Source organism: Crotalus tigris, unplaced genomic scaffold (genome assembly GCF_016545835.1).
Source record: "Crotalus tigris isolate CLP2741 ecotype Arizona unplaced genomic scaffold, ASM1654583v1 scf7180000017568.12009008, whole genome shotgun sequence".
NCBI classification, from domain to species: domain Eukaryota; kingdom Metazoa; phylum Chordata; class Lepidosauria; order Squamata; family Viperidae; genus Crotalus; species Crotalus tigris.
In genome coordinates, this window is record NW_024096478.1 from 2,703,849 (window position 1) to 2,722,192 (window position 18,344).

Below are 18,344 nucleotides of genomic sequence, written 5' to 3' on the forward strand. Positions count from 1 at the left end.
GCAATAATTATATATTCTATGCATTTTTTTCCTAGGTGTGTGGTGTGGACAGGTGATGAACGGGTTTTCTTTTATAACCCTACCACTAGACTATCAATGTGGGATCGACCAGATGATTTAATAGGAAGAGCAGATGTGGATAAAATTATTCAGGAACCTCCCCATAAAAAAGGAATGGATGAAGGAAAGAAACTAAGTAAGACTCACTTATTTGCTCAATTTTAAGTACTAATAGGTTACTTCTTTAAAATTGCATTTGATATGAAGGGATATAATATAAACAGGACTAGAAATAGTTGCGATTGGTCTGCAGTTTTGGGAACTAAATAAGGTTATTTGTTTAGTACCTGTAAACTAGATCTGTGTCCTTTCTGGCTCCTTCAGATAGCCAGACTTGGTATGAGCAGCTTGATTTAGGAAATTGCTAAAGCTTCTCTGAGGAAAAGAATAACACATATATTTAAATAGTTTGTATTAAACAACAACGGTTCTACTCAGTACTCTTTGCTCAATCTTCAGTTATCCATTTTTGGGGAAGTCTCTTTAGAAAGAAGTGATTCATCTACAAAGGCTCCTAAAATTAACAGATTATTGGAAGCTGTCAGCTCAAGCAGCAGCAATATCGGGTTTGTTTGCCCAGATTTTGCTGGTGAACCTAAGTAATTCTCGAGTTGATCCCATATTTGTTCTATTGTTAACACTACATGGAATAAAGTGGACAATTATCTACATGAGATAATTCAGCAATTACAACTGGTTCAAAGTACTGGTGGATAAAACCCCCTTCATTGCAGAATAACACTAATTTTGAAGTTGTTATACTGGTTATACATTGCCCAGAGTCTTTAGATTGAGAGAAATCACAAATATAGTAAATGCAGAGCCAAATCATCCACATTTGATAAAATGTATAACTACTGAGAATGCCTTTTCCCAAACTTTCACACAAGGCATTTAAGATGAGAGAAAGATTTCAACATCTGAGTAGGTTCATACAGGAGAAGATGACTGGAAATCATAATCTACCAAAGAAATTATGGTCTGACTATTGTATTTGTAAGACCCTTCTAAAATATCTTCAAAATCAGCCTATTATTATATTAGGAGCAGACCTAATTAGCACTGGGTGACTAAAAGAGGTCTGGGCCAGTCCAAAAAAGTGGTACTTATATTTAGAAGTAAAACCAAAAGTATTTCTAAAGGATAAACCCAATTTTTCCGTGAATGCTGCATAAGGCTGCAGAGCTCTCATTAGGAAGTATAGCTAGTCATTTCATGGCAGGGCAGTATGGTGTGGCCACCATTTTCCAAGTTGCCATAGTTCAGTGGGGCTGCTTGGAAAATGGAGGCCTTCCGGAAAGCCCAACACTTAAGCAGCTTGCCTAACCCAATCTCTGGAGATCTTCGAAAAGTAAGGGAGAAGGAGAGTACGGGTTGTGGTGGGGTGGAAAACAAGCCCAAGGCCCATGGGGACCTAGTGGGAGAGATTCAGACATACAAGCAAATGACCACAGGGGCACTGCAGCAGTAGCTTCAGGACCAGGTTGTAAGTAGCTTTTGGCAAATCTGCTATAACTTCAAACAGACACTAAGCAATTGATTGCAAGGTGAGGATTACATGTATCAATTAGCCTGATGCTAATTAATTCTTTATTTCCTGAAATTCATGACTTCTACAGTATTTTCATTGAGTTCTTTGGTGGTTATCCTGTAAAATAGTTCTGTATCGTTCAAGTGATAATTCTGTTCAAAGATAGTATCAATTAATCCTTTCGTCAATTTGAATCTTTCTTGGAAAGAATAATAGCTTCTGGAAGTTATGCTACATACTTTTTAAAAAATGTATGGATTTTTAAACTTGAACAAGCTGTATGTTGTTGAAGAAATATATTGAATTTTAAGATACTGCCAGTGTAGAATAGTATTCTGTCTTTTAATTATAATATGTGATATATTTAATTTATAACATGAGATTTAATTATAATATGGGATATATAGACAGACAGTTTGATCAAATAATTAAGACATTGGGCTAGAAATCAGGAAACTTAGTTCTGGTTCCATTTTAGGCATGAAAGCTAGTTGGGTGACTGGGCTAGTCACTGTCTCTCAGCCCACAACATCAGGCTCAGGTGACAAGTTGGTCTGTCAATTTCTATAGCACCCAATGGATCAACACCCAATGGATCTTTTAAAAAAGCAAATCAGCACTTGTAGGGAAATGGTAGGAAGAAAGTGTTCTTTAAACTTTTTATGTAGACATTAATCAGGCATAACTAATACATTTGAATGATGGTCTACAGAGTAAAAATAGGTATTTCTTTTTCAGTGAAAGATGAGCATGAAATGCTAGAAGAAGCCAATGATGATGAGCCTATTAAAACAAAGAAGCGGAAGTAAGTTTCTATGTGAAAGGAAGAATGCACATGATCAACCATAAAGCTAAGTTAACTGTTTCTTATTTCTGAACTCAGAATGAAGAGATAGTTGTCTGAGTATAAAGAACAGATAACTGAATTGTAATATTGGTTCAAAATGAGTTTTGATGAAATTCGTATCATACAACTTTGATAATTATTTGATAAATAAATGAATAGAATCCTACTATATGTTTTTGTTTTATAGGAAAGAAGATAACAAAGACATGGATTCAGAAAAAGAGGCTGCCATGGAGGCAGAAATTAAAGCTGCTCGAGACAGAGCCATTGTCCCTCTTGAGGCTCGAATGAAACAGTTCAAAGACATGCTTCTGGAAAGAGGGGTCAGAAACAATTCTAATATTAAATTTATGTGCATTTTTCAAAATATTTCATTGTTTATGCAATCACTGAGGACCATTTCCTAAACTGATAAGATACATAGATTGTCATATGCTCTAATATAAAATAGTCAAAAAGCTTGGTGTTCAATCTTTCCTCTTTATTGTTGAGAAAACCATTGTTCTACAGTTAGAAAATACTAAAAGAAACATAATCTGGATTCTTTTCAGTCAGGATTTACACCTGAGTGTGAAATCAAAGCACATTAGTCACTCTTTTTTATGACTTTCAATGGGACTAGAAGGGAGAAAGTGTGACTATCCTGGTCCTGTTATATTGATTGATTGATTATAATTATGCTAATTTGAATTTTGTTTTAATCTTATTATATTAATATTGCTCTATTAAGGTAATTATTTAATGTCTTATTCATATCTATCCCTATCATTGTTGTCAAAACATTTAGTACTGCTTGATTAATGAATAGTGTTTGCAGTTAGGGAATAAATAAAAATTTCATTTTTTAAAGATCTACATGCACTTTTGATTAAGCAACTGAGCATATTTGTAAGGAAATTTCTGGTTTTGGTGCACTTTCTATGAAATGTCAATATAATTTATTAAGCATTTCAGAATCTTCCCTTTTACATGCTACAGAGTTGATTATATGCATAGTACTTCAATTTATGGGGAGAAAGTGGACTTTCTGATCATTCTGCAGAGACCTAAGAAAGCAAAGAAAGTAAGAACAGAACTTCAAGGCTTTCTTTTGATATAGCAGTTTTTAAATGTCACACAGTAGTGGTCATTTTAATGAGTAATTAGATATGTGTTAGTTCTTTGTAATTATGTAGAAGTTTTCAGAGCCAATTAGTGTGGAAATTTGTCCTGCTGACTTCCTGCAGTTCATCATCTATTAGTGATGAAACTGCTGTAAAGATTTTGGTTATATCTTCTTTCTAATAGAAGCCCTGTAGATTTCAAGCAAAATTGCACAACTTATATCTATTTGCCTGACTTTAATTGCCTGCAAAATCATTACTTTCCCCACTTTATTTCTTAAAGGTTTCTGCTTTTTCTACATGGGAAAAAGAACTACACAAAATAGTTTTTGATCCCCGGTACCTCCTTCTTAACCCCAAGGAAAGGAAACAGGTAAAAGAAAAGGTCTTTTAAATAAATTATGTATTATATTCGTATAATAAAGTACAAAAACAGTATTTTTAAAGGTTGAAATGTTTGAAAACTTTTCAGGCTCTTTACAATGCAGTTTTTTTATTCTTCTTCAGTTGGACTTCTTTCGTTAATATCTGGAAGGTTTTAAATGACCGAAATTTAAATTATGTGGAAGAAGGAAGAAAATCTATAAAGTAAAACAGTATTTTCTATTGAGAAATAGAAGCTTCATTCTTAAGCAAATTATATATGTACTGCTTTAAATAGTTACAAACAAGAAACAACTTATTTCAGATAAATTGCACCAAACTGATACCTATAGAAATAAAAAACAACACCAAACAAAAAAGATGACAAGTTACTGTAGTTAGAGGCAGAACTTTCCATAGGAGGAAAATTATAAACTTCTGCATCTAACTACAGTAACTTGGCATCTTTTTTGTTTGGTGTTGTGATTTATTTCTATAGGTATCAGTTTGGTACAATTTATCTGAAATAAATTATTTCTTGTTTTTAATTATTCAAAGCAGTACACACATATGCACGCGCGCACGCACACACACACACACACACACAAAGTTATTAGAGGTACCTTGGATTCAAAGTGGTTTCATACCATCTTTTGTGCCAAATCATCTGTTCTATCTTAGATGTAATTTCATCTTACCCAAACTATTCATTACTATAATAGTAATACAATAATATCTCTTAGGGCTGTGCAAAGCTAGAAAAATAGATGCTTCACAAGTGCATTAACCCAAAAGGAGCATCTCTCAAAGTATCAAAGCTGCTGTGCCCTTCGCAGAAAGCAAACAACTGTTTTGAAGGTTCTTCATATGAATGTGCGTCAAGAGCATATTCTTTTCACTGTCAGGTCCAGTTGTGTGTTGTCTTTGCAGAAATAACTATAGACAGTATTTGAAGCAATTGTGCAAGCTTGCTGAGGATGCCTGGTATTTATATTGAATAAATGTATTCAATTACCATTATTTATTGCATTACAGAAGAAATTGCTTCTGTCCAATTTTTAGATTGTCTGCTTCCATGTTGGTCTCCAGTGCTGCATGGGTCAGTCCCGTGATCTCTCTTTAACATTTTCAGATAGTAGAAAAGGAAGGAACATTTGCTTCTAAGCGCACCCATCTAACTTTGGAATCTGTTGCCTTTGGAAAATTTCCTTGACACATAAACTTACATGTATTCTTCTTATTGAAAGCAAACATCTATTCACATTTCTAGCTGTTTAAGTCTGTTTCTTTCTGTTACTATAATTTCTAGCATTAAAAAATAGCAGTAAAACTGAATTGGTGTAAAGGTTGCTATTGAAAGATACTCATTTCAATGAGTTTGAGATTCACTGCACTGTCCCTTTACATTCTTTGGTATATTGTCACATCATCACAAGTAAGTAATCCTAATCTTTGTTTGTTTGTTTTTTCTTGCAACAATGCTCCAAATTATATTTGCTATTTACTCAGGTATTTGATCAGTATGTAAAAACCAGGGCAGAAGAAGAACGCAAAGAAAAGAAAAATAAAATAATGCAGGCCAAAGAAGATTTCAAGAAAATGATGGAAGAAGCAAAGATTAATCCTAGGTAAGTGCCCTCCCTCCCTCCCTCCCTCCCTCCCTCCCTCCCTCCCTCTCCCTTTTATCAGATATCCAGTTTTAATTGTAACCTGAACTCTTAATACATGTTGACTATTTCAGAAAATGGAGGAATCCAGACTATTTTATGAGGATAAATTTACTAACTCTAGTAAACCCATATGTGTAATACTATAATATTTCCTAATTTTAGCTAACCATTGACAATTCTAATATAGAAAATATATGATGTAATGGAAGATTTCCCCCCCCTTTTTTTTTTTAGTATTAATACTGAATACCTTATAGGAACTTCTAGTGATACCTCACAGTATTTTTTTAAAAATCGATTTGACCTACTTCAACAAACTACATTCCTGGATCCTTTTGCCATCCCATTGTCAACAAAGGGAAAGACTTATGTGGGCATTCAGTTTCTTAGCTATAGTCTTTTACTGCTAATGTCCAAGTGGGTTTCTAGGCTATAGTCTTTTACTGTTAATGCCCAAATACAAGTCATATTGCACACAGGATACCTTTAATACATTGTTAGACTGTGTGTAATTATTACTTTTTTAGAGAACTGATCAATTTTATTTTACCTAAACTAGTTAGGAATTAGTTTGCATTAACTCTCAGTTCTGTGCTGTCTACTGGCTTATTTTCAGCTGTTGCGTTTATTTTGCTTGAATTTAACTTACTATCCAAAAGACCTCTTTGATTAGACTTCTGATCCTTAATACAGTTAATTGGGATTAAGCTCTACTGACACAGACAAACTGAATTTTGAATAAATAAGCATATATTTATATTAAAGTTTTGGAATACAATAAAATTGTAAATTTTTTATAGTTTAATATTTGGACTAGCCTTTTTCATAATTTAATCTCAGTAATTGCAAATTGCCTTTTATATTTCAAAGGGTGTAGAAATCATAAAATTAGCTCTGGTTTATCCTTTTGAGAATAAAAAGCCTTCTTTCCTTGATGGAATGGCCCAAATCAAAGAGGGATTGCTGCTGGAAAGAGGAAAAATAAGGAAATGTTAACTTCTTCCAGTAGGAAAATTTCACTGCAAGTAGTCTGCATCAAATCTATTACTATATATTTATTGTTTGGTTTTGATCATCAATATATAAGCAAGATAACTTCTGCATGTCTTGTCATAAGCTTTTTTATCCCTTTTAGTTCAAAGTAACAATGATGTCCCTTTGGACACTTGCATTCCTTGAAAGTCATCTCTATATTTTCTATACTTACAAATTTATGCCCAAACTTGGTTTTGCAGGTCATTTTCTTTAGCATTGGCTTAAGTTCACTTCTAAATAATAGAATAAGCTACCAAATTCTTCTCTTGTTTTAATTTACCCTACAGCAACAGTAGGCGGGATTTCCCAAGTCTAATTATTTCCATGCTGTGATGAAAACATTCATAGGATTATAATATCTCACGTAATCTTGGGGTCAGATTAGCATCAGATCTTGGAAAAAGCACAATAATGGTTTTTTTTTTAAGGTAAGTGGCAGTATTATATCTACTGCACGTCTGAAATTTGGAATCTGGCCCTGAAGGTGAGAATATCTTGTAGAAAAACTACAAGAAGAAAAAGTGTGAAGTTTGGCAGATACTGCTATTAATTTCACACCTGGTACAATTGGATGGCAAATGAGTACTGTTAATTTTTTAATTCATAACCTTAAATTTCAGGACCGGTGAATAAGGAATTTCCATTCAACAAGGATTGTGCAGTTGCTGGAAATTTTATTCTACATGCATACTCTTTATAAATCAAAAATCTGCAAGGCTGCCCTTGCAGATTTTTGATGAAATCAAAAAGGCTGCCTTTTTTCATGAAAATAAATATTTTACTTCTTGGACATACACCTGAAGAGAAGATAATTATGTAATAGTGTTTAGCACACACTTTGTAGCAGAATACAAAGATGTGTTTAGAATTCATTTTCCAGTTAAGAAAGCTCTGCCAAATCAGTACACTTACCATTTTTTACAGAACTACTTTTAGTGAATTTGCAGCCAAGCATGCTAAAGATTCACGTTTCAAAGCAATTGAAAAAATGAAAGACCGAGAGGCCTTGTTTAATGAATTTATCACAGCAGCAAGAAAGAAGGAAAAAGAAGATTCGAAGACCAGAGGAGAGAAGGTAAGATTTTCATATGAAGACCATAAAAACAGTATGAATGAGGCAGAGGGATTCATGTTAGCTTCCAGGCTCCCATTGCTGGAAGTCTCATTCCCATTATTTTTCTCTGCCTTTTGGCCATATAATTTTATATCTAAACTCAGAAGAACATCATTTTCTAGAAGAATTTGCCCCCTTCTTCCAGAATCTAGAACTTAGTTTTAAATTGCTTGAAAACTCTAATCAAACCATTGCTAACCAAATCTTTAGTTCTGTGGATAAGATTCTGAGACCTCCTTGTGGGCAAATTTTAAATGGCATTCTGTCGAAATGCTAATATTTTATTGTTAGGTTTTTCAAAATCTTCAGCTAAATATGTTTTAGTTTGGCTAGTTATCAAAATTAAAGGTCACCTATCAAAAATTAATGAATTCCAAATGTCATTTGTCTGCACTGTCACTTCAAGAGACAAAGTGCGTATCACTGGGGAAGGCAGTTGTTTTCAACAGTATTAACATTAAAATATGTAGAAGCTTTCTTTAGTATCCCAGCTAACTGAGTGAATGAAAGAAAAGACATATCTAACCTAAACTTTAATTGAAATTAATGTAAGTTCTTGTTAATAAAAAGATATGTGATATATCATGCAAAAGCTGTCATTCATAAACAATTAAAATGACCCATATTCTGTTTTCAACTTTTTTAAAAAATACGATAATTTTCTCATAGATTTCATAGTAGTTGTAATTCATTCCCTTTATTTGCTGCTATTACTGTAATTGTTATTCCTGCTGTGCCTATTGTTCAGAAGTGCTCTACTGTATACATCATACTGCAGTTCACTCTTATAAAGTGGATATGTAAGTACTGTTGTTAACATATTGCAAATAAGGAACTCAGGATAAGAATGACTAGTTTAAGGCTTGGTTTAATTTGTGGGAGATAAGAGATTCAAATGGAAAATTTCCTGATGCATTGCTGTTCTTATCCATATACCCACTTATCTAGGAATAAGACCTATTGAACTTAGTCACGATTTACTTTAGTGTTGATATATATAGTATCAATGGATTCTCTTTTCCTCTTGCACTCCCCTCACTCTGATCTGAAAAGTTGGGGAGCCCTCTCGTGTATGGAGGGAAAACACAGAGACCTTCAGGTGGGTGGAAAGCAGGAAAACAGGAATGCCCAGTTATAAGTCCTTTGACTAATGCTAGATGTAGCAATTAGTCTTCATACAACATCAGTCATCAGCTCTCTAGAAGTGAATATGTGAAATCTGAAACTTCAGCATAAACTACTGTTTGTTTTATTCATAGTTATGGTTGAAAAATTATTGTTGCATCTTAGCCATAATCATCAATAAATTCTTTAATATTGCATGAACAACAATCAGTAATACTTTGTGTTAAATATTGTATTTATCTTTGTATTTGAAACTAATTATTTCTTTTCTCCCAAAACCTCTTGTAACCATTTTATGTATTCTGTTTTGTAACAAGTGGATAGATTTTACAGTTTTGTGCTGTGCGGCCTGTCAATCAGTTCAGTCTGACAGCTGTCAATCACTGACACGCAAAGTATTATGGGATTCCCTAGTGAGGAAAGAATTGGTATCTCTGTGTGGTGACTTTAGCCTCCCGCAGTTCCGGTACTTTACATTTTTTTCAGTTTATTTCCTTGTGAAGTGATGAGAGTTGTACCCAGAATGTGTAAACTGCCAAAAAAAAAGTCCTACTAAATACACACAGTATTTTCTGCCTTGCTTTTCTTATTTTACAAAGAATAGCTAAATGTTAACAAGAAATGTGCCCCACAATGTTGTGAAGCTTTCTCAGCCAGTTTATCAGAAAAGAGTTTTATTGCATGATTTCTCCATGAACCCTTTCAAGTAAGGATTGGAAATAGCACACTTTGATTAATTGCTTATCAGTATTTTCCCATTTTGTTTCCTAGATAATGTTCAAATTAAAGAAAATAATTAAAAGTGAAAGAAATAAAATAGCCTAAGATGCAGTCAGATTTTTTTGTTGAAATAGATTGAAGATGTTTCATTGAAAGCTTCTGTTGCTTAACCATAGGATTTGGATAATATGAAAGAAGACCTGCATGTTGCTTATATGGGGGGAGGGGCAGCAATGAAGTGCTCACCACATATCCTAGAAACATCTTTGTCTTTTCAACAAACATTAGGATTTAAAGTGGTGAAAGTAAAGATTGCATCAGCCTCTTCATTATTATACCCACACAATTATGCTATCCTCCCAAAATACAGTCAGGTCCAGAAGTATTGGGACATCGACACAATTCAAACATCTTTGGCTCTATACACCACCACAATGGAGTTGGAATGAAACAAACACAATGTGCTTTAACTGCAGACTGTCAGCTTTAATTTGAAGGTATGTACATCCAACTCAGGTGAACGGGGTAGGGCTTGTAGCAGTTTGCATATGTGCCTCCCACTTGTTAAGGGACCAAAGGTAATAATGATTTATGATTTAATAATCATAAATCAAACTTTCCTTTCTTAATACTTGGTTGCAAATTTTATTTTATTTTATTTTTAAAATTTATAAACCGCCCCACTCCCACAGGACTCTGGGCGGCTAACAATAAAAACACCATAAAACATTACAAAACAAACAGTACAATAACAGTCATCCAGGGGTCAGATTTTATAAACCCCAGGCCTGCCGGAAAAGCCAGGTCTTAAGCAGCTTACGGAAAACCAACAGGGTGGGAGCGGTCCTAATCTCCGGGGGGAGCTGGTTCCAAGACGTGGGCACCATCACAGAGAAATCCCTCTTCCGCGGCCCCGCCAAATGGCACTGCTTGGCCGACGGGACCTGAAGGAGGCCCAGCCTGTGGGATCTAACCGGACGAAGGGAACTATGAGGTAGTAGGCGGTCTCGCAAATAGCCTGGCCCTGAGCCATATAGGACTTTAAAGGTAATAACCAACACCTTGAATTGGACCCGGAGACCAATAGGCAACCAGTGCAGCTCACGGAGGATAGGTGTAAAGTGGGTGTATCGAGGAGCACCCACTATCACTCGCACGGCTGCATTCTGGACCAACTGTAGTCTCCGAATACTTTTCAAGGGTAGCCCCATGTAGAGCGCGTTGCAGTAGTCCAGACGTGAGGTGACAAGGGCATGAGTGACTGTAAGGAGAGCCTCCCGGTCCAGGTAGGGTCGCAACTGGTTCAACAGACGAACTTGTGCAAAGGTCCTCCCAGCCACAGCCATCAAATGATGTTTCAAATTCAGCTGTGGATCAAGGAGGACACCCAAGTTACGAACCCGCTCCAAAGGGGGTATATTTTCCCCCGCTAGAGTCAACACTGGACAGTCGACATCCTTGGGAGGCAATATTCAAAGCCACTCGGTCTTGTCAGGATTGAGCCTGAGTCTGTTAACCCCCATCCAGACCCTCAGGGCTTCAAGGCAATGGCCCATCACATCAGCCGCTTCACTGAGAGAGCTCGGGGAGGAGATATATAGCTGGGTATCATCAGCATACTGATGAAACCTCACCCCGTGCTGTCTAATGATCTCACCCAGCGGCTTCATGTAAATGTTAAATAGGGGGGAGAGGACCGACCCCTGTGGCACGCCGCATTCAAGGGGCCTCGGGGTGGACCTCTGCCCTCCCACCAATACCGATTGCGACCGGCCAGAGAGGTAGGAGGAGAACCACCGTAAAACAGTGCCTCCCACTCCCACCCCTTCAAGTCATCGCAAAAGGATACCATGATCGGTGGTATCAAAAGCTGCTGAGAGGTCAAGTAGCACCAAGACAGGAATAACACCTGTCTCGGGCCCGCCAGAGATCATCCATCAGCGCGACCAAAGCAGTTTCTGTGCTGAAGCCGGGCCTGAAGCCAGATTGAAAAGAGTCTAGATAATCCGCTTCATCCAGAGACCGTCGGAGCTGGAGCACCACCACTCTCTCTACAACCTTCCCCAAAAAGGGAAGATTGGAGACTGGACGGAAGTTATTTAAGTCAGCCGGGTCCAGGGTAGGCTTCTTGAGAAGGGGCCTCACAACCGCTTCCTTCAAGGATTGCGGGAAAGACCCCTCCCTCAACGAAGCGTTGATCAACACCTGGAGCCAGCCTCGTGTCACCTCCTTGGCAGCCGAGACCAACCAGGAAGGACACGGGTCCAATAAACAAGTGGAGGCGCTCATCGCTCCCACCGCTCTGTCAACATCCTCAGCGGTCACAGACTCAAATTCATCCCATAAAACTGGGCTAAGACCTGCAGTCTTATCCCTTTGCAGTCAATCAGCCTGAAGTCTGGAACGCATAGACATCACCAGATGCTTGGTTTCATCCCTGGTGATGCTCTACCAGGCCTCTACTGCAACTGTCTTCAGTTCCTGCTTGTTCTTGGGGCATTTTCCCTTCAGTTTTGTCTTCAGCAAGTGAAATGCATGCTCGATGGGATTCAAGTCAGGTGATTGACTTGGCCATTGCATAACATTCCACTTCTGTCCCTTCACAAACTCTTTGGTTGCTTTTGCAGTATGCTTTGGGTCATTGTCCATCTGCACTGTGAAGCACCGTCCAATGAGTTCTGCAGCATTGGTTGAATGTGAGCAGATAATATTGCCCAAAACACTTCAGAATTCATCCTGCTGCTTTTGTCAGCAGTCACATCATCAATAAATACAAGAGAACCAGTTCCATTGGCAGCCATACATGCCCATTCCATGACACTACCACCACTCTTCACTGATGAGATGGTATGCTTAGGATCATGAGCAGTTCCTTTCCTTCTCCATGCTCTTCCCATCACTCTGGTACAAGTTGATCTTGGTCTCATCTGTCCATAGGCTCTTTTTCCAGAACTGTGAAGGCTTTGTTACATGTTGTTTGGCAAACTCTAATCTAGCCTTCCTGAAGTTGAAACTCAAATACTTTGGCCACCTAACGAGAAGGAAGGACTCACTGGAGAAGGGCCTAATGCTGGGAAAGATTGAGGGCAATAGAAGAAGGGGACGACAGAGAATAAGATGGCTGGATGGAGTCACTGAAGCAGTAGGTGTGAACTTAAATGGACTCCAGAAGATGGTAGAGGACAGGAAGGCCTGGAGGAATGTTGTCCATGGGGTCGCGATGGGTCGGACACGACTTCGCAATTAACAACAACAAAAATGGTTGACATCTTGTGGTGAACCCTCTATTCACTCTGGTAAACTCTTGATTGTTGACTTTGACACACATACACCTACCTCCTGGAGAGTGTTCTTGATCTGGCCAACTGTTGTGAAGGGTGTTTTCTTCACCAGGGAAAGAATTCTTCGGTCATCCACCACAGTTGTTTTCCGTGGTCTCCCAGGTCTTTTGGTATTGCTGAGCTCACCGGTACGTTCCTTCTTTTTGAGAATGTTCCAAACAGTTGTTTTGGCCACGCCTAACATTCTTGCTATCGGTACGTTCCTTCTTTTTGAGAATGTTCCAAACAGTTGTTTTGGCCACGCCTAACATTCTTGCTATCGGTACGTTCCTTCTTTTTGAGAATGTTCCAAACAGTTGTTTTGGCCACGCCTAACGTTCTTGCTATCTCTCTGATGGGTTTGTTTTGTTTCTTCAGCCTAATTGATGGCTTGCTTCACTGATAGTGACAGCTCTTTGGATCTCATCTTGAGAATTGACAGCAACAGATTCCAAATGCAAATAGCACACTTGAAATGAACTCTGGGCCTTTTATCTGCACATTGTAATTGGGGTAATGAGGGAATATCACACACCTGGCCATGGAACAGCTGAGAAGCCAATTGTCCCATTACCTTTGGTTCCTTAACAAGTGGGAGGCACATATGCAAACTGCTACAAGTCCTACCCTGTTCACCTGAGTTGGGTGTACATACCCTCAAGTTAAAAGCTGACAGTCTGCAATTAAAGCACATTGTGCTTGTTTCATTCCAACTCCATTGTGGTGGTGTATAGAGCCAAAGATGTTCGAATTGTGTCGATGTCCCAATATTTCTGGACCTGACTGTATGTGATCTTTACTCTTATTTAAAGTACTGCAGAGGAGTATCAGATTAATACCTGTCTAAACAATTCCATAGCCTATCCTTTTGATTTGAAACACTTCTTTTCTCTCCCCCAAGCAGGAAAGTGTATATCTCTGTGATTTCTGCTTTGCTCTTCCTTTAATCTTAAAGTTGAACAGCTTTTGAATAACATCTCCTGCACAAAACTAAAAATTTTGTGAGTTCTCAACAATGATACTAAATTAAAATATTACTTATCAGAATTGATTTCTTTATTAGATATGAGTACTGCAGCTGCCTTTGACCCTTTTACTCCCTCTTTTGGGGTGGTTGACATAAAAATAACATGCTGGCTTTCAGAAAAGGAGATAAGAGCTTTTGTTTCTATTGAAACAGGAATACGCGTTGGGTGAATGATCGACAAGATTTATGTATAGTTGTAATATTCCGAGTCTTTCTAAAATGATCTCCCAATTTTATTTTGACTTGACTACCTACATAGTATATTAAACTCAAGAACTGATATAAAAAGAAATAAGAGAAGTAGCATTTATTCATTAGTGTGCCTGTTCAATTATCCTTATTTTAAAGATAGTACTGAACTATAATTTTCTTACATCTGGCTTAGAAAGCTTTATATTTCAATACTACTTATGTGTTTAAATTCATCTTTGAAGTAATAGATATTATGTTGGATCCAGAGAGAGAAAAGTGGAACTTTGCTGATACAACACTTTCCTGGTCTCTCCCTCCCACTATAGCACTGTGTGCTCTATCTAAAAACTCAGTCTGAGGATCAAGGGATCCTTTCCAATTCTGTGTGATAGACTCCCAGTGTTATAGTAGGATAGTGAAATCAAGAACAGTAAATAAGGTTGCCTGTCATGAATGAAAAAGCAAGATATCTCTGGACCCAAGTCACATTAAAAAAAATAAGGATGTTGTAAATCTTAATTGTATTGTATACTTCTGCAATTGATGGACGATTACCAAATTGCTGTATACATTATTTTCTTTAATTTGATTTTCTACTGCAAAAAATTCATTGATGTACTTGTATGTGAGGATACTATGCTAATAACCAAATGTCAATATTGAGGAATATCAGCAGAATATTAGTATTATGCCCTTTATGTAGACATTATAACTAATGATAAAAGGAATCACAAATGCAAGTTTTAATTGACCAGTAAAGGTGCACCAAGCAGTAATAATAAGCGCAGAAGATTTGGTTTTCTTAATGCACCTTTTTCCAGCTTTATACCTCTGAATATACTGGACTACAATTTCAGCATTCCTAGTCAGCATGGTTGAGAAAATGAAAGTTAAAGCCCAGTAAATCTAAAGGACGCTACAGTGAGGAAAGTTATTACAACACATTAAAAATAAAGTTTACCATTAGCATTATATCCCTGTATAATTCTGGATGTATGGGAGACTTAGAAATGAACAATCTAGTTCATTGAATGTAGAAGCTAGAATAAAAACCTTTTTCTCTTGTACCAAAAAATGTGTGAATGTTCTGAAAGATGACCATTGCTAATTAACAAGATAAAAAGCTCTGTTCCATGGATCATAGTTTTTATTAAGTGTGAATAAGCTATTCATGTGATTTAGCAATTGTACTACACAAATTGCAATGCACTAAACAAAGAATTCATTGCTCTACTGCCGTTAAAATTCTTGCACCCATAACTCCTTGATTTAGATAGATTATAATACAAAGCTGAGTTAATGGTGGATGTATCACAAGCATCCATGTCTTGTGTGTGTACACATGTGTTTATAGATGGAGAAATACATATATCCATACACACATATACAGACCCCAAGATTTTGCAAGAACCTCTGGTGAAGAAAAATCCTTTGAATTCTTAGAGTATGGGATAGGAAAGAAGAAAGCCTACATTTGTTTGCAAAATAATTATTTTATGAAACACATCAGAATAGGCTGAATTTTGCTATGTATCTACTGATTTCTAGTTATTTACCAACTAAAGTATTTACCCATATTTTCTTTCAAAATTATGGCAAATCCATATGAAAGCAAATCCATGATTAATCTATCAAATTCTAATAAAATGGAAATATACCTATATTCTTTGTTTTAATTTAATCTTCAATCAGATAGCAGCATAGTGTCTTATTAAGTTCAGTGAAATTTAGCTGTAACCTTTGAACAGATTTTTAAACTAAATCTCCAGCTTCTATTATCCCTAATGTCCATGAAAGATTAATTTATTCATTTTATTGTACTTATGTAAATGTTGATGCTTTACTTCTAAACCAGAAACTCGGTGAATGCAGTATTTAAAAATGTACTAATAAACCAAGGGTATATATCCCATCAAATATTGCTTCCGTGAAATAATGATAACAGTAGCTGGTATTCAGAAGTACAGTTTGCACATGGATGTATTCCAGGAACGCAATACAAGTGTGGACAGGCAGCATTCCATGTATTTCCTTAAAGAGGAAAAATGCACAATAATACTTAACTACAAATTTTCATTACATGATTTATTTATATCAGCCTTCCCCAATATATGCACCTTCCAGATTAGTCCAGTTATTTTTTTATAGTAAATACAGTTGCCCAAATTATAGTTAAACTCTTGCAATTCTCAGCAGTGACTAGAAAATTGTGAGAGTTCTAACTCCACCTATCCAAATGATTACCAGATTGCGGAAAGTTGCTGCATGATAGGTCAATCTATAGTAATTCTATAGATTGGCCTATCTTCACAGCCTGATTTGGTTGTGCACTTACGGTACCACTGCTAAAACAGAATAGTAGGGTATACCAGCATAGTATAAACTTGTCAAGACATCTTCTAGTATTGAAGCAGTTCTCTGACATAAATGTAAACATAGTCATTACTACTGTTCCTTAAAATTTTAATGACAGTACTCAGCTTCTAATTAAACTATTTTTTCATTGCGGTAAGTCTGTTGCTTTTTTATTACTTTGGAATATTTGGAAAGCAAAGTGACTATTTTTCTCTTCTTTTTCTTTTGTCTTTTGTTTAAAATCATAGATTAAAATGGACTTCTTTGAACTGTTATCTAATCACCACTTGGACAGTCAGTCTCGCTGGAGTAAAGTGAAGGACAAAGTAGAGACTGACCCTCGCTACAAAGCTGTGGATAGCTCTTCGCAAAGGGAGGATCTTTTTAAACAGTATATTGAAAAAATAGCCAAAGTATGTGTGACAGTGACAACACTGTTTCCATTTTCTTAGTATTTCATTCTTGGATCAATTGGTATAGAATTTGAAGTACTGTTTTGTGGAATGCTGTTTTAAAATTCAGTTGATTAGTGGTAAGCATTGTTTGTATTCTCAGACTAGTGTTTTTATCTTATTTTTGCTAGAATGACAATCTCAAATGAAAGAATGCATTTTGAAAGGGTAAAACAATAATTAGGAACACTTGTGGGCATATATAGAGAAAGATCTTTGCCCAAATCTCATATAGTGACAAAAGGATTTATTTATGTGCTAATACTTTCTAAAAAAGGGTTTTGAGTTAAGTTCTGAAACTTGCAATTTATAGTTTGAATAGCCAGTGCAATAAATTCTGCAAGGTTACAATCATTATAAAATACGTCATTGTAATACTTAAGGCAATGCCAAAATAATTTAAACAGAAAAGAAACAAGAGTTCTGGCATTTGGGTTCTCCAATTTGGAAATCCTTGCCTCTTCAAACTATTATTTATTTCCGATACTAAGGTATATCATTTGTTGAACTATGTATACTTTAGTTCTCTTGTATAATCTTATTTTAGATCATTTCATGATTTGAAGTGTAAGTAGGCAATATGTTCAGTTGGGATTGAGAATGCTTTTTTGGTTATCTCCCAATCGTCATACCATTTTTCATATATTTGTTTTGATTTTGATGAAGTGAAGCTTTACATATGCCGGCTTCAGGAATATATTGCAGCTATATGACAGTATTTTCTACTTAGCTCAGCCTGAACTACAACCCTAGTACTTTCTTACATTAGACAATTTATAATTATTTAGCTATTATGGTGGATTAAATGGTTTCTTAGTCATAGATTTTGGATTCTCAAAATGCTTGATTATACCAGATGCAATTTTTAACACATTTCTCTATATAGCTTATGTAACTAATATAATATGTAGACACATGAATAATTTGATGTATTATAATACGAATTAATGAATATTTGATATTTGAATCAAATTAGTATATTAATATTAGGTTTTTTTCTATTTTTCTATTTTCTTTTTTTGTATATTTTCTTTAAGTCAGAAAAAGACTGTAGAGGATGTAACACAAATATTATCATAATTCTGTCATTGTGGATCATACTTTAAGTATATTAGTTTTTTTCCCTTGAATTTACTTTTGTTAGTACTTTTACTTATTAGGCTAATATAAATGCAGTATGTCTGCTTTGGATTGCATTTCAGAATGTAGACTCTGAAAAAGAAAAAGAACTGGAAAGACAAGCACGAATTGAGGCAAGCTTGCGTGAACGAGAGAGAGAAGTTCAAAAAGCTCGTTCAGAGCAGACAAAAGAGATTGATAGAGAACGAGAACAGCACAAACGAGAAGAGGCTATCCAGAATTTCAAAGCACTCTTATCTGATATGGTGAGGATTCTTTGTCTTAAAATTGGTTGTGTAATTCTAACTGAA

General features: G+C 36.1%; 1 protein-coding gene across 7 annotated transcripts in view; it reads left to right on the forward strand.

Moving 5' to 3' along the window:
- The window catches only part of TCERG1 (transcription elongation regulator 1), a 48,764-nt gene that overhangs the window by 24,371 nt on the left and 6,049 nt on the right, over nt 1–18,344 (forward strand). For all 7 annotated transcript variants that reach the window (XM_039351686.1, XM_039351710.1, XM_039351730.1 and 4 more), the window contains 8 exons: nt 36–196; nt 2,330–2,396; nt 2,626–2,761; nt 3,825–3,914; nt 5,414–5,532; nt 7,534–7,684; nt 16,711–16,875; nt 18,117–18,299. In XM_039351686.1, the coding sequence (XP_039207620.1) occupies nt 36–196; nt 2,330–2,396; nt 2,626–2,761; nt 3,825–3,914; nt 5,414–5,532; nt 7,534–7,684; nt 16,711–16,875; nt 18,117–18,299 (1,072 nt within the window). The remainder of the gene's footprint in view (nt 1–35; nt 197–2,329; nt 2,397–2,625; nt 2,762–3,824; nt 3,915–5,413; nt 5,533–7,533; nt 7,685–16,710; nt 16,876–18,116; nt 18,300–18,344) is intronic.